Genomic DNA, 15,120 nt, shown 5'->3' with positions numbered 1-15,120 from the left:
AGCTAAACCAGCACCCCCTCTCCCCGAGCTATAGAAGCAATGGGACTAGGAATGTGGGGATGGGGGGATCATCAGTGCCTCCCCAACTCATATACCATCTTGTTATAACAAAGACTGGCTGCCCACTGAATTCTAGTGCTCAAATCCTTATGAAGCTGACTAAATATTTTTTCCTGAATGATCCCTGTTATTTCCTTCCAAAAATAAGTGAACACTTTGGGCTTGATTCACAAAGCCGTGCTAACTGTTTAGCATGGGTGTGCTAAACAGTTAGCACGTGAAGTGCCGTTCGCGGACTTTTGCGCGCGCAAAGTGCCGTTCGCGGACTTTTGCGCGCGCAAAGTGCTGCAATTCGCGCGATTCGCGGCAAATTGCGCTCGCAAAAGTCCGCGATCGTGTGAATCAGGCACTTTGCGCGCGCAAAAGTCCGCGAACGGCACTTCACGTGCTAACTGTTTAGCACACCCGTGCTAAACAGTTAGCACGGCTTTGTGAATCAAGCCCTATGACTCTATCCTGGTTCCCCCATTTAATCTCCATAAATTTTACTATGTATGCTTCACCTTTCCATGTCTACATGCATGATGCAAATTCGGATCAACCCTGCACATTTCCCTGACATCAATACCATCATGTGCAGGGGCATAGCAATAGGGGGTGCCGAGGTTGCGACCGCATCGGGGCCCTGTAGGGCCCACCCTGAACTTCAGTATTAGCACTCTATTGGTCCTGTGCTCATAATAATCAATTCTATGGATGCTTAGAATATTGGTAATCATTCACAAACTATTCCCCATCCCCTTTTTGTACCTCTGACCCTGTAGTTGCCATTGGCAGGTTTTGGTGCGCCGCATCAACTGTTATGTATAGAGTGCATGGGGGGCCCCAATGTAAAACTTGCATTGGGGCCCACAGCCCCTAAGCTACGCCACTGATCATGTGTGTTAAAGTACACTAGACTGCTTCATCCTACTACATATGAATTATCAGAACACAGCTCATGAATATACTCCCCCTAAGCCTGGCCCCTTTCTGATGAGCTCTATCCCGATTTAACTAATGTCAGAATTGGCGCTGGAGACCCCAATTCCAGTTCATACATGCTGGTCTGGAGAAGTTGAAGAATCTGCCCCTTTGTTTGTGATTATTTTTACAGTATATGGCCTGGTTAGTGTTCAGGGGGAGAGCAGACTTAAAGAACCAGGCAGTAGACAAATTACCTGTTCATTTCATCCTCAGCAATTCAAAGATACAGACTAACAGAGTACAGACACATCTCCCCCGCTTTGTCAGAGGCCACACAAAATAGAAATAAATAAACAATTTTTGTATCAGATTTGATCTGGTGCCTAGATCCTTAAAGTAAAACCCGACATTTAAATAAACTGATGAGATGAACAATTGTATTGATCCTAATCCTGAAAATTACCCTTTTTTTTAGATATCCCATAGTTTTATTTTATATTTAAACATTTACAAAGTAGATTTAATGTTTTATTGGTTCTGCTCAAAGGCAGCCTATTAATTGTCCCAGAGTTAGAATACATAAATTATTAACCTTTTTCTATCTCTCCCCTGTCCTCAGAAGTTGTATTCTGCCAGGAAAATTTGTATAGCTGTAATTTGCTTATCAGTGAGGCTTACTATATTTCGGACAAGGTACCAACAAGATAGAAGCTGTCACTTGCATGCCTGAAAATCAACTATTTCAGGTCCCAAAATAAAAAATAAAAAAAGCCTGGTCATTAATATATTTGCACTGGACATATTACACATGTTTATCTCATCATGTCACCTCAGGTACACTTTAAGTCTGTTGTCCATATGAAGTATCTGGTTTACCAGCAGGCACAGCTATATACATGGATCCCTTCAGCCTCTGACCAACCACACATTTAGTGCCAACCCAGCTGATCTTCCTATCCACTTTTTAGTGTTCCGGAGACACACTTACTCCAAACACACAGAAATATATAGATTGTATAGGCAGAGGCCATTAGATGTGCGTAAGGAGATTTCTATTTCTTTTGCCTGGGGCCATTCTAGTTCATACTACCGGTTTAGGAAATGACTTTAAAGAATAGGCAAGCTGCATTCTTTTTTGATGAAATATTAGCTCTGTGGCATTTGTGTAGTCACACATCCAGTTCTATGCAATTTATATGACCTTTACAAAGACAGCAGCGATTACACCTGCAGCATGAGGTTCACAAACTCAGCTCAGAAATTCACAAACAAGTCTTCAAAGGGTTACAAAATATTTATTTTAACATTATTACTGAAAGCACGAAGCTCATTTTTTTCATACAGAAATACAAACATGCATAGACCAATATGGCCTATTCAAATGGATATTTAACACAGTAAATATAGTCATTTAAAAAATAATAATATAAATATTTATTTTAAAAATATTCACATAATAAATTTATATAAAGTATAGCAGAAAACTCAACTGCTATTTATGACCCAGTTTTAGCTTGTCAGACCGATTCATCTGAAAGAGAAGCAAATTACTCTTTGGTTACCATGAGCCACTAACCAAATTCCCTTACATATCAAAGACTTGATTAGGGCCAGCACAGGACTCTTTAAGAATGATTAAGACAATGTGGTGTTTTCACAGAACAAGCTAAAATATAGGCAGGAAGAAAGCCCTTCAGAGGGATGAACCTGAGGTAGAATTGTAGGCATGTGACCTCAAATAATGGCATAGATGTCCATTTCCAATGCACAAACACCTCCATATGCAGCATTTCATGAATATAATAAGGTGTGCATTATTGCATATCATGTTCCAGTGTTTTACTGTCAGTAGCAACAATTGGCAGACTGTCCATAGTTTTGGTTCCATTATTCTGTTTCAAATTGATCCCGTATAGTTCTCCTCCACAACTGACGCAGCATCTTAGACGGGATCCTTGATCTTCTCGTATTAGATTACTGTATGTGACTCTATGAAGTTATATATTAGTCCCACATCTCCAGTTTCAGTCTTCATAGATTAGGTGCACAGAGTAATCAAGGAGAAGGAGTAATGCACTCACATAGTAACTCACTGACAGCAAGATGTTCCACACTTCAGGAAAAAACGTCACACAATAGCTTTTTCACTAGGATGTTTTTTTTAAATGTTTCCAAAGTCCTCTCTTTCTGTGTGTCCAAGGATGTGTCACCTCTTCCATGTCACTGAACTTCTTCAGTAGCCTGGCAATGGCAAATGACTGTTGAATGGATTTTCTAATATCTTCTGCTCTGTAAAGGAAACACAGCACCAACTTTAATTGTGGTCAGCCATTGCAAAGTTTTAAAAACATTTCCATTAATATTACCAATAACAATTCATGAAATCACAAATGTAAGTAGGATAAACATTATTTTGATGCCTGTTTGTGGAATTTCATGTGTCTAGACATAGACATGTGTCTCGCAACTTTCAAAGTCACCAGATGTGGTGTTCTAAGATGCTCTATTCAAGGTAAAGTTTTAGGCTAAGCTTCTCTGAGAGTAATCAGGAAGGATACTGTCACTACCGTGAAGGTGTGTAAAGACTAGTGACTTTAAAACCAACTACTTATAGTTATTTAAGCAAATGGTGTTCGTTATTGCCAATAAAGATCATTTGTGGTCACTTTGGAAAGAGCTAGTATGATTTAGGTGACCAAGGCGGAAACCTCATAATGAACACTTCTCCAATCACAAGACCCTCTACAACTTGAAGCTTTGTAATTGGCCAAATACTGTAAGCAATAATATTTTTTACTACATATTCGAAACCTAAAAGTTGTAAAGGGTGCTGTGATGGACAACTATCAAAGCAGAAACAAATCACATTACCAGAATTTCAATATGAGGTTTTCCACTGGGTCACCTAAGTTATTCTTGTGCCCTTCGGGCTATAATCTGCACAGAAGCCTCTGACATAAATGTGTGGTTGCCTAAGATCAGGAATGTTTTGTCCTATAAGGAGGAGAAGGGAAAAGCCAGACTAAGTCATCTTATCAGTGGTGATAGAAGGTAACCCTCTCTGCCGCAGCCTCTTTTTTGAACACAATCGGGTACAGTTTCGCTTCTCACAAAACTGTTCTCGTTCATCCCTACTGGAAATATTCTCTCATCTTCTGTGATATTACAAAAGTGAGAGAAAATTCCTCTCGTGAGGGAACAGAAAACTATAAAACGCAACGACTTAAGAGCTTCAACTGTTCTCAACTGTCCAAAACAAGGAAAAAGTGTGGGCCTGAACTGAACTCTGAAACCATTACTGTACCAGAATCTAGTGGCGTGGGTAATGAAGACTGCTAAAATGGACATTAGTTGAGATAGCTACATGTTTTTCAATGATATATTGCTATTATTTTACTTTTTATAACAGTTTGTCATGAACTCTGATAAATGTATCATCAAAGCTTGCTGTTTCCCCTCTTTTATGTGCATTCTAACATTTTTTGGTATGAAAACTATCCAAGTAACACATGAATGATGTCTGTTGACTGAGAACTTAAGGATAGACAGATGTACCACGCACGCACAATAGGTGTTTCTCGTCTCTGACAAACCACACCTAGAAACGTCAAACAACAAATGCATTCCCAGAGTACAAATATGCAGTTAAGCTCGGTGGCTGGGCTATTTTGGCTTTTTTCACATGAAATTAAACTTCAAAATAACACCACTTGAAACGACAGACCACAAAATTATACATTTTTGTTTCGTCCCTCATTATTTTCTCATCACACAGGCATTACAAAGAGTGATTGATTTAACCTTGTAAGGGAGTTTCCTCTCACCTTTCTGTCTTTTTATGAAGGTGTTTTTCAACACAAAGCGCTCCTAACTCCAGGCCATTGCAAACTTTGGCCTGCTGAACCCGGCTGGTTTCTTTTTTCAGCAAAGGCTGGACACTGTAAGAAAACAAAGCACTGTAAGAAGGAAACCAAGGAACACCTTTTCACAAAACATGCTTTGCAGATAAAGGCAGCTTCCACTCCAGGTGTACTTAGCGAGCTTTGTCAGTACTTCAGACTGGAATATTTGCACACACACCTGAGTTCTGCTGCAGTTTGGCAGAAGTCCAGACATTTCTTATCCTCACACTTGGCACAGCTACACCTGTCTCTAGACTCTGTCTTTATATCCTGCAAGGAGCGTTTCAGGCGAGGACCACCAAGCCCATATGGCACTGTTTTTCTGCAGAAGAAAATAAAAATATATTTAATAGGCTTAAATGCAACATAAACATAGATTTTAACATGAAAGATCATGTTATGTGCAAACAAAAAACCACATAAAACAACACAGGTACCGTACATGATTTCTCCAGAAAAAACAGCCACATTTCATTGTACCTTTTACAGTGTGGATGTAACTGACTGGTTTCTAGTGGCAACACCCATTTGCTGAACAAAGAGGTTGATTTACCAAAGTTGGACTAAGGAAAAGCTGGGGCAAAAGTGGAAAAATTAGAGCAATTAGGGTAAGTTCTCACTGAATATATTGTGAAGCACATGCAGCTCATTGCAACATATTTCAATTATGGCATCAACTGGTAATGTGCGCTCCTTGTTGCAAGGCACAGTACCATCTACTGGCATATAGCAATGCACAGTACCATGTCACTAATAACATGATGTCTAGTTACGCACAGTTCACGTTATTAGAACTAAATCTAACACACTGCAGCGGCAACCCACAGGTGTGAATGTGCCCAATGCCCAATTATTACAGCACATTGCTTTGTGAGTATAGCCTGCCCTATAACAGTGCAACATGCATGGTGTGAACGTACCCTTAATCTGCATTTTTTTAATGTGACGTCATTGAAATCTGAATTGTTGATCTGGGCAACTGCTCCAGTTTTCTTTGTGCCAGCCTTGACAACTCAACCCCATTATAAGTGGATAGTGAAGAAAGAGCACTGATTGACATAGGTCTGTGATCAGGGCAAAGTATCCACAAGGGCATACGTTGCTACAGTGTAACAATATTCTTGTTCGTATCATACACTCCACTAAACAAATGTCAGAACATGCAAACTTCCCACACAACGCACTGTGGCAGTAACCTCTGTACAAAGGGATTCTAATTTCCAGCTTATCTAATGACACACAATTTCACAAATTGCAAGACTTAAGTCTCACAGTGGCATACCAGCAAGTTATACAGGTTGCGACCTGTATTTCAATTAATAGCTTGTTAATGGTTGTTAAATCACAGTTTAGGAGTATTTTGTTGTGAATGCCTGAAAGGTAAAAAGTAAGGCAAATATTTACAGCTTAGCATAATATGACTTCTGAGTAATCGGAGCATTATACATTCTTGTGTGTTGACAGAAAGAAAAAAGGTAATTTCTGTTCCTGATTTGAACTGTAGAATTTTTAGTGAAACCACTTTTAACATCAGACAGCTTGTTTCTTTACAGCACTCCACAAGACAAACTTAAAGTTGTTGGATATAGCAGCCAATCAGAGTTATTTTCTACTTTAATCGTGAAACAAGATGTCTGGTTGTTGCTGGCAATCACAACATCTTCCTATTTGACCTATTTTCATAAATCATGCAAAGGACTATTCTGTGCTTTTATTTTAGTTTAAGTTATATTTCTGTATTGTTTGCTGGTGCAGTACTTTCATCTAGCTATGATCATAATCCCACACACCTACAAATGTTGGTTTGCCTGGGGATTGTCATGTTTTCATCCTTGTGCTCAGATGTATGTAGCCCAGGTCAATAAATTAAATTCCACTTAAGTCTTTAATGTTTTAGTAGCACAATATAATTTTATTGCTATATATATTGGAACTAAAAACTGGCTGAAAACCTATGAAATTCAGGGTTAGGCACGGAGGTAAGAAGCAGCAATCTGAGATCATCCCAAATAAGCAAGCTTAGAGAATGCAAAGGAAAGCAAATTGGATAGGCTGGGTGTGCCAGATGGTCATAAGCTGCCGTCAATTTTCTCCAACCTAGTTTTATGGCAAAGTATTGCACAATCTTTGATCCTATGAATGCAGCTGTGCTCTTCATAGGATATATACCACTTCCAAGTCATGTCAGTGTCTAGATTCTAGACCTAGCTCACTGACTGCACATGATAGCACTCTAGCACACTGCTCTTGGGTTCTCGGTATAAATTCCACTGTCTGTCTGCTTGGACCTTGTATGCTCTCCCCATGTTTGAGTCAGTTTCCTTTGGGTGTGTGTGTCTGATACAGACATTAGATTGGGAACTCCTTTGCTGAGAGGGACTAATGTTTATGGTTCTGTGTACTTTGGCAAGGGCTGTATAATTTGTTAGCCCTATATAAATACAGGAAAGAAGTAAGAAATGATATCTGAATGTACACGGCAAATATTTGCATAGCTATTTTGTGGACAGAATGGAGCCTGTGATATATAAAGCTGGACTGTGTACGGAGACACTCAGCGCATGTGTTAAGCCAACAATAAAGGGCTGGATACTTACTCTGGAGTGTTGATCCAAATGATGTCTAGATGGCAGAAGTAGACACATTCCTTGTCCATTAAGGATGAACAGGAACAACGCTTAATTCTTCGTGGTCGCAAGGGGGCACCAGAGGTATGATGAGAGGCTGCAGCCTCAGAAGAAGGCTCTTCAGACAACGCACTGCTTGATCCTATAAGAGTGGAAAAGAGATGGTCAACTGATGACATTGAGGAGATATTGCAGGAAAGTTCAAAAATATTGAAATAAGACATAAAAAGCCTCCTACAAAAGCTATTGGAGTACCCCTGCTCTCTACTTTGGGGGGGGGGGGGGGGGGGGGTAGCACAACCCTATGGCGAAATTTGTTATTTGATGGTTTCAATGAAGCCTATGAAAGTAGTATTACTACGTCAGAACATCATGTAACCCAGCTGTCTTTAACTGTTATGCAATGTAATGCATTCCTATCATAATAATAGGAGCAGGCAGGACTAAACTTGCCATCCCACAGATGTAATGATACAGCATTAAACATCTATTTACTTGAGGATTCTGCAAGACAAGCCCGTCTACGAGCAACAAACCAAGGTCCATGTCACTGCCTAATTACTAGCCTAGCAACAAAACCAAAGTACAACAAAATCTAACTGGTACTGTACACTATTCAGTGACCTTAATAAGATGGAGGAGACACTGCCTACCCCAGTATCCACCAGCATCCCGCATGCTTACTGCTTGTATTAGATTACAGTGCTAGAGGATTCCCCCTTAGCAGAGCTTATCATAATAATTCACTGTAGAAGATGTTTCCTCCACACATTCATTTCACACTAGGGGACGTGGTATCTTACTTCACAAGGTGTAAGAAACAATCATAGTGCATAGCTCCAGTATATGGCCTGTTCTTGTCTCATCTCTGATCATGCAGACCACAATGGACTCATGACAGATTACTGCACTTTTGGATATTGTTGATGAACTGCTCTGGCTTAACAGCTAGAAAACACTAGTTTTGCACACTTGCGCTTATTTTGGCATTATTGTTCCTTTTTATTAGCACATACTAGTAACCAATACAGTGGCTGAATATTAAAGTTAGAAAGTTAGACCAACATAAATGCATTCAGTAATTTATATAGATTATTTACCTATATTGATTGTATTAAAAAAAACGTCAATGACAACTAAATGGAGAATGATGGGCAGTGAGATGTGGATTTAAAATACTAGTTTTCTCCTAGGTGATATTTTCTCACCTATCACACACCACTTTTCACATTAATAAAATGCCCTTTAGGCCACCAGCAAGCAAGAAAATTCTAATCATTTTGGGCAGCACTTTTTCACCTACTTTTTGTTACTTTTTCAATTGCAAAGTGCTGAAAAGTTATTTTAAACTAAAGCTGGAAAATGATCTACGGGGAGAAAACTTAGGAGAAAAAGTAATTGAACAAGGGCCTCTGTGTCTCTCCACATTATAAAGGTGGATATTACAGTAGTTATATAGAGAGAAGTTACATGAAAACTGGCTGGGCTGCTATAATGTGTGCATGATGTAGTATAGTCTTCCCCCTTTACATATAAGCTTGTACTTGAGTTACAGCAGCAGCAGGTGTGAGACAGTGTGAATGCACACAGTAGTGTTCTCCTGTCTCCTCACACAGGTCAGGCACAGCTAGCACTGCTTCCCTACTACTATTGCACAATCCGGTCCTTCTCAGCCGCTTCAGCCTCCTTGATCCCATGTGCTCAATAAATGCACAGCTCATGCCGTAACACCCACAACATGTTGCTCAGCCTGTCAGCTTGATCTCCCAGAGAATCCTTCTTCCTAATCCCGAGCTGCTTCTGCTTCCTACACCTGATCATTGTCGGATGCCAAATACAGCCATAAAAAAGCATCTAAATAGCAATGTAACAATCTGCAATAATTACACACTCTCCCCAGCCAGGAGAACTGTCTCCAGCACACATCCTGGGCTGGTGAGGTGACACAGGCATTTTTTTTTAAGTTTATGATGCCTGAAAAGTGTATAAAGCATTTGCTTGCCTTGTGCAGGCATTTTTCAGGTGTTCATTGTGGAAACAGTAAATTCGGGCGCCTGAGGCTAGTGGACAAATCGGGCGCCGCCATTCACTTCTATAATAAATATCGTTTAATGGGCGCCCGGTAGGAAAAAAGGGCGCCGGAGAAAACTAACGTTTTAAAAGCGGCGCCCGGAGACTTAATGTTTTATTACTGTTTCTCATGATTACACATTATTTAATGATTTATACATGTTTAAATATTATTTTTAAACGAAAACCAGTACAATATTTTTCCCAAACATTATTTTTAAACGAAAAACATTACTTTTTTTTTTTTTTTTTTTTTTTACATTATTTTTAAACGAAAACAATTACAGGGGGTCTTAGGTTTAGGCACCAACAGGGGGGTCTTAGGTTTAGGCACCAACAGGGGGTCTTAGGTTTAGGCACCAACAGGGGGGTCTTAGGTTTAGGCACCAACAGGGGGGTCTTAGGTTTAGGCACCAACAGGGGGTCTTAGGTTTAGGCACCAACAGGGGGGTCTTAGGTTTAGGCACCAACAGGGGGGTCTTAGGTTTAGGCACTAACAGGGGGGTCTTAGGTTTAGGCACCAACAGGGGGGTCTTAGGTTTAGGCACTAACAGGGGGGTCTAGGGGTTAGGGGTAGGTACAGGGAGGGTTACTTAGGCACCAACAGGGGGGGTCTTAGGTTTAGGCATCAACAGGGGGGTCTAGGGGTTAGGGGTAGGTACAGGGAGGGTTACTTAGTAATTTTTTTTTTAAACGTTATTATGCGTTTCATTATTTAAACGAAAGATTAACATTTTTACAATTGCCGATTTAATACACATTATTTAATGATTTATAACGTTTAAAAACATTACTTTTAAACGAAATACATTTTTAAACGTAATCCATGTTTATCGTTAAAAACCCGGCGCCCTTTTTTCCCATCGCCCCTTTTTAACGTACGCGTTCATTGTTAGCTTAGTAGCATTAGTAGCACTTTTCATGCTTCTAATGGCGTTTCAAGCATAAAACACTAAAGCCATGCAAACACTATTTGAGTTGAGGCATGTAGCCAGGCATGCATGGTCTTAGGATATATACATCCAATTTAAATTGCCCAATGATTGGTACCACTTCTATGTAGTATGAGAGTCAACAGATTTTTGATGCTACTATCAGATTGTTTAGGTAAGGCCCAGTTCACATTGGCAGGCAAAACGGTCCGTTTAGCGTAACGTACCAGAACAAATCTTAGCAGATGCGAACAGATGCACTGGTAACCAGTGGATCCATTCACATTGTTCCGTTAAAACAGATCGATTCAGCACGTTCCGCCGAGTGGACTGCAAGTTTGGGGAGGCTGCAATAATTCCCAAGCGACTGTCACATGCATTGACCGTGGGCTAATGGAATGGATCAAAAACTGATGCCAAATAAAAACTAATCTGTTTTTACATGGATCAGTTTTTGATCCATCCAGTGTGAACCAGGCTTAAGCTCTCGTACTACATGGAGATGGTAAAATTGGCCAATCACAATTGGATGTGTGTATGCACCCTTAACTGTGCATTGCTTTCCAGATGCTTCATGTAGCGTTTACTTGAAGCAAGAAGCTACACCTGCTGTAGTGTATGCTGGCACATTGGCATCAATAGTTTTGTGGGGTTTTTTAGCAATCACACTAGCAGTAACCAATGAGGCATCTTATTAAATAGTAAACATTCCATAGCTCAAAAGCCCTCTGGATTTATGCATGCATGGCAGCAACTTATTAGCTCACTATTTATAAGTCAAAATAGAAATATATTGATAATATTGACCATTTAAGACTAAAACTGTATTTATTTGCAAAGTGATCTTAGCAGGGGCTTGATGAAGACCCCCAGCTGCTGCTTGCCAACTTTCCTAAAGTGATATTTAATGTGTTTCTAGCAGCCCGGGGCTAATGAGAGCATTGCATATTTCATAGGAAGAATGCACTTACAGGTAGTTCCCTGACACTCCACAACTACTGGGGAACGATCCCTGTGATTTGTAAAGAGTTACCTAGCCTCATCTCTCTCACTAACATGCCACAAGTCATAACTTATTACATGAAACTCCAATATCCATTATTAATATCAGCAGAGATCAGATCCAGCATGCCCACCATACCTGTTCCATAGCACCCTTGAAGAAGAACCAGTAACAGGTAAAAAACCTTCTGTAGCTCCATTTTAGTGATCAGCAAAAATAGATAAATTCCTAAAGTCCTCCGAAATGTCAATAAATAGTTAAAATAGATAAAAGTCCTTTAGGCTTCTTTCAGATAAAAAGTATAAAAAGGTATATCCAGTATTTATAAATTAAGAAGTTCTCAGTCAGGTGTCCAAAGTCCTAGGTGAAGGATCTTGGTGATGGTTATTCCTGAGAGGTCCTAACGTGATTGTGATGCAGCCAGCTCTGTTGCTCCTTTATATATGGAGCGTTTGTAAACAGCTCAGATTTATATTATCCTTAGACAATGTTATTGTGCTATTAGTCACCGAGAAGCAACGTGCAGACTAAGATAAGGGTTGGCTAAAAAGGAAACCTCTGAAAGGGAGACGCCGTCTGACAAAATCATGGGCAGGGCTAAGGAGAGAAATCCATCTCTCACACTGGTAGTTGTGTGTTCCTGTCGCTAGAGGGCGCGATCTCCCTGTTTGCAGACAGAGTGAGTGTAGCCAGCACTAGCTGTAGATTTGAAAGCTGCACTGCGGCTGCTCTCATAATTACAGTTCTTATTTCACCTGTCAGCTTGATATTGCTACCAACTGGAAGAACTGGAATTGGATGGCAAATAATGTCTGAGAAATAAGAATGTTCTATTAATGACTGGTTTTCTTTTCCATTACAGCTCTGTACACAATTAACCGTAGATTATTGTGCAATTTGACACCTAGCTAGATTCTTTGTCAGGTCCTGCCAAACGCATACTTCTTTAACAAAAGCCATATTAGGAATGGGCTGTTTTGCATTTCTCTGACAGTATGTGGGCATCTCTGAAGAATGATCATTAGTTATAACAGGAACGTTTTAAATCAGGATGATACCATTTATTCAGAGCAGTTGAAATGGGTGCAAGAAGCTTTCCTGTTTGGGCACCCTGTATAATGGCAGTTGTTAGGGCTGTCCGCTATGTGAACTGCGGCTACAAATAGCGGACGCAAAGCACCTCCTATTTATAGCGCAGTTTGCCTAGTGGGCAGGCACTCTTATAAACAAAATGCATTGTAATTCTGGAGGTTAAGGTTGGGCGCCCATGGGGAGGTTAAGGTTAGGTGTGGGAGAGTTAAGGTTAGTTGCCCACCAGGGGGGTTAAGATTAAGCATCCACTGGGGGGGAGCAGGGGGGGTTTAAACCGGAGGAGGGTTAAGGTTAGGCACCCCCAAGGAAGGGGTCCGTGTGAGAGTAGGGAGAGGTGAGGTTATACTGTACTTAAATATTACTGATATTTTACTTTATGAATGAAGTAGTAGAATATCAGTAAATTCAGCAATTTTCTACTACCGCTATCCTTCTATAGGCGCCCTTTATGTATACCCTTTTATTTACTAACTTTAAAGGAACAAGAGTAAGCTTTTGGTTAATAAGCCTTCTTCAGACTATACTGCTGTATGCTGACAAGAAGTTAGAAGATAGCAAGGAAATGAGCAGCGCTACTTAAAAACAGACTAGTGCCTAGCTGCAAAAGAGTGCAAGCCCCACTTGTGGGGTCGAATACACACCGAGCATACACATGACCTGTCTACCACTGGAGGAGGATGTTGGTTTCTTGTAACAGCTTGCATGCAACCTATTAAGTTAACTTAATAGGTTGCATGCAAGCTGTTACAGGAAACCAACATCCTCCTCCAGTGGTAGACAGGTCATGTGTATGCTCGGTGTGTATTCGACCCCACAAGTGGGGCTTGCACTCTTTTGCAGGTAGGCACTAGTCTGTTTTTAAGTAGCGCTGCTCATTTCCTTGCTATGTACTAATTTAATTCATTTTTGGTCAGCTGCTCCCACTTAACAGCCATGCTTTTGGTGTATATGCAGAGCTTCTGTGTGGGTTCAAGGTGCGTTTGTAGTTCCTGGGGGGGCTCAGCGCATCTCTGATTAGAGGCCATTCGGAGGCGGCCTGGTGTTGCGCTGATCCACCTTTTTGCGCAAGAAGTTAGAAGACACAGCTTAGAAACATTGGACATCAGAAGGAGGTACATAGGTTGTGTAGCAAATATAAATAAATGTCATTCAGATGACTTAATTATAACATGATAGGAAGTCCTGATGTACTATATAAAGATGATCAAGACAAAATAAGCATCTGATTAAGTTCAAGGTATCATTATATATTCATTTCCATTAGAAGACAAAGGTGTATGGAAGGTATCACAGGGAAATACCGCTATTAAAAGTACTAGTAGTAAAATCTTACCTCAAACTGATTTACATTCTTAAAACTTGTATAGTGTACATTTATTTTTTAATTTTAGCCCCAGCCTTGGGAGTTGCCACAATGGATCCCATCCTCTTACCCATGCAATGGAAGGGAAGAGCTGCTGTACAAGGAAGAGAGGAGCTGGAAGACTAGTGCTGCTGTACATGTAAGAAAGGAGCTACTGTACATATAAGAGCGGGGCTGCTGTACATGGAAGAGTAGAGCTGCTGTACACGGAAGAAAGGATCTGCTGTACATAGAAGAGCAGGGCTGCTGTACATGGAAAAGTAGAGCTGCTGTACATGGATGAGAGTAGCTGCTGGACATGGAAGAGTAGTGCTGCTGTACATGGAAGAGTAGAGCTTCTGTACATGGAAGAAAGGATCTGCTGAACATAGAAGAGCAGGGCTGCTGTACATGGAAGAGTAGAGCTGCTGTACATGGATGAGTAAAGCTGCTGTACATGGATGAGTAGAGCTGCTGTACATGGAAGAGAAAAGCTGCTGTACATGGAAGAGAAAAGCTGCTGTACATTGACAAGACAGACTGCTATACATGGATGAGAGGAGCTGCTTTACATGGATGAGAAATGCTGCTGTACATGGAAAAGAATAGCTGTTATACATGAAAGGGTAGAGCCGCTGTCCATGGAAGAGAAGAGCTGTTTTACATGGAAGAGAAAAGCTGCTGTACATTGACAAGACAGCCTGCTGTGCATGGGTGAGAGGAGCTGCTGTACATGGATGAGAGGAGCTGCTGTATATGGAACAGAGGAGCTGCTGTACATGGATGAGAGGAGCTGCTGTACATGGATGAGAGGAGCTGCTGTACATGAAAGAGAAGAGTTGCTGTACATAGATGAGAGGAACTACTGTACATGGATGAGAAGAGCTGCTGTACATGGATGAGAGGAGCTGCTATACATGGGTGAGAGGAGATGCTGTACATGGAGGAGTAGAGCTGCTAAACAAGGGTGAGAGGAGCTGTACATGGAGGAGAGACGCTACTGTACATGGATGAGAAGAGCTGCTGTACAAGGATGAGAGGAGCTGCTATACATGGGTGAGAGAAGCTGCTGTACATGGATGAGAGGACTTACTGTACATGGATGAGTAGAGCTGCTGTACATGGATGAGAGGAGCTGCAGAACATGGGTGAGAGGAGCTGCTGTACATGGATGAGAGGAGCTGCT

The 15,120-nt window shown here is 40.8% G+C and overlaps 1 protein-coding gene across 1 annotated transcript; it reads right to left on the bottom strand.

Moving 5' to 3' along the window:
* Nucleotides 1-2,241: 2,241 nt before the first annotated feature.
* On the bottom strand, nucleotides 2,242-12,027 carry EDN1 (endothelin 1). Its single transcript, XM_068234633.1, has 5 exons — nucleotides 11,639-12,027; nucleotides 7,466-7,637; nucleotides 5,047-5,190; nucleotides 4,791-4,904; nucleotides 2,242-3,255 (listed from the first exon to the last, which is right to left on the bottom strand). Exons 1-5 carry the CDS (start codon nucleotides 11,697-11,699, stop codon nucleotides 3,114-3,116), a joined length of 633 nt encoding a protein of 210 aa, XP_068090734.1. The 5' UTR covers nucleotides 11,700-12,027; the 3' UTR covers nucleotides 2,242-3,113.
* Between the last annotated feature and the right edge of the window lie 3,093 nt (nucleotides 12,028-15,120).

Source organism: Hyperolius riggenbachi, chromosome 5, assembly GCF_040937935.1.
Source record: "Hyperolius riggenbachi isolate aHypRig1 chromosome 5, aHypRig1.pri, whole genome shotgun sequence".
Taxonomy (NCBI): Eukaryota; Metazoa; Chordata; class Amphibia; order Anura; family Hyperoliidae; genus Hyperolius; species Hyperolius riggenbachi.
The sequence above is the reverse complement of the archived record's forward strand: the minus strand, read 5'-3'. Positions and strand labels throughout refer to the sequence as shown.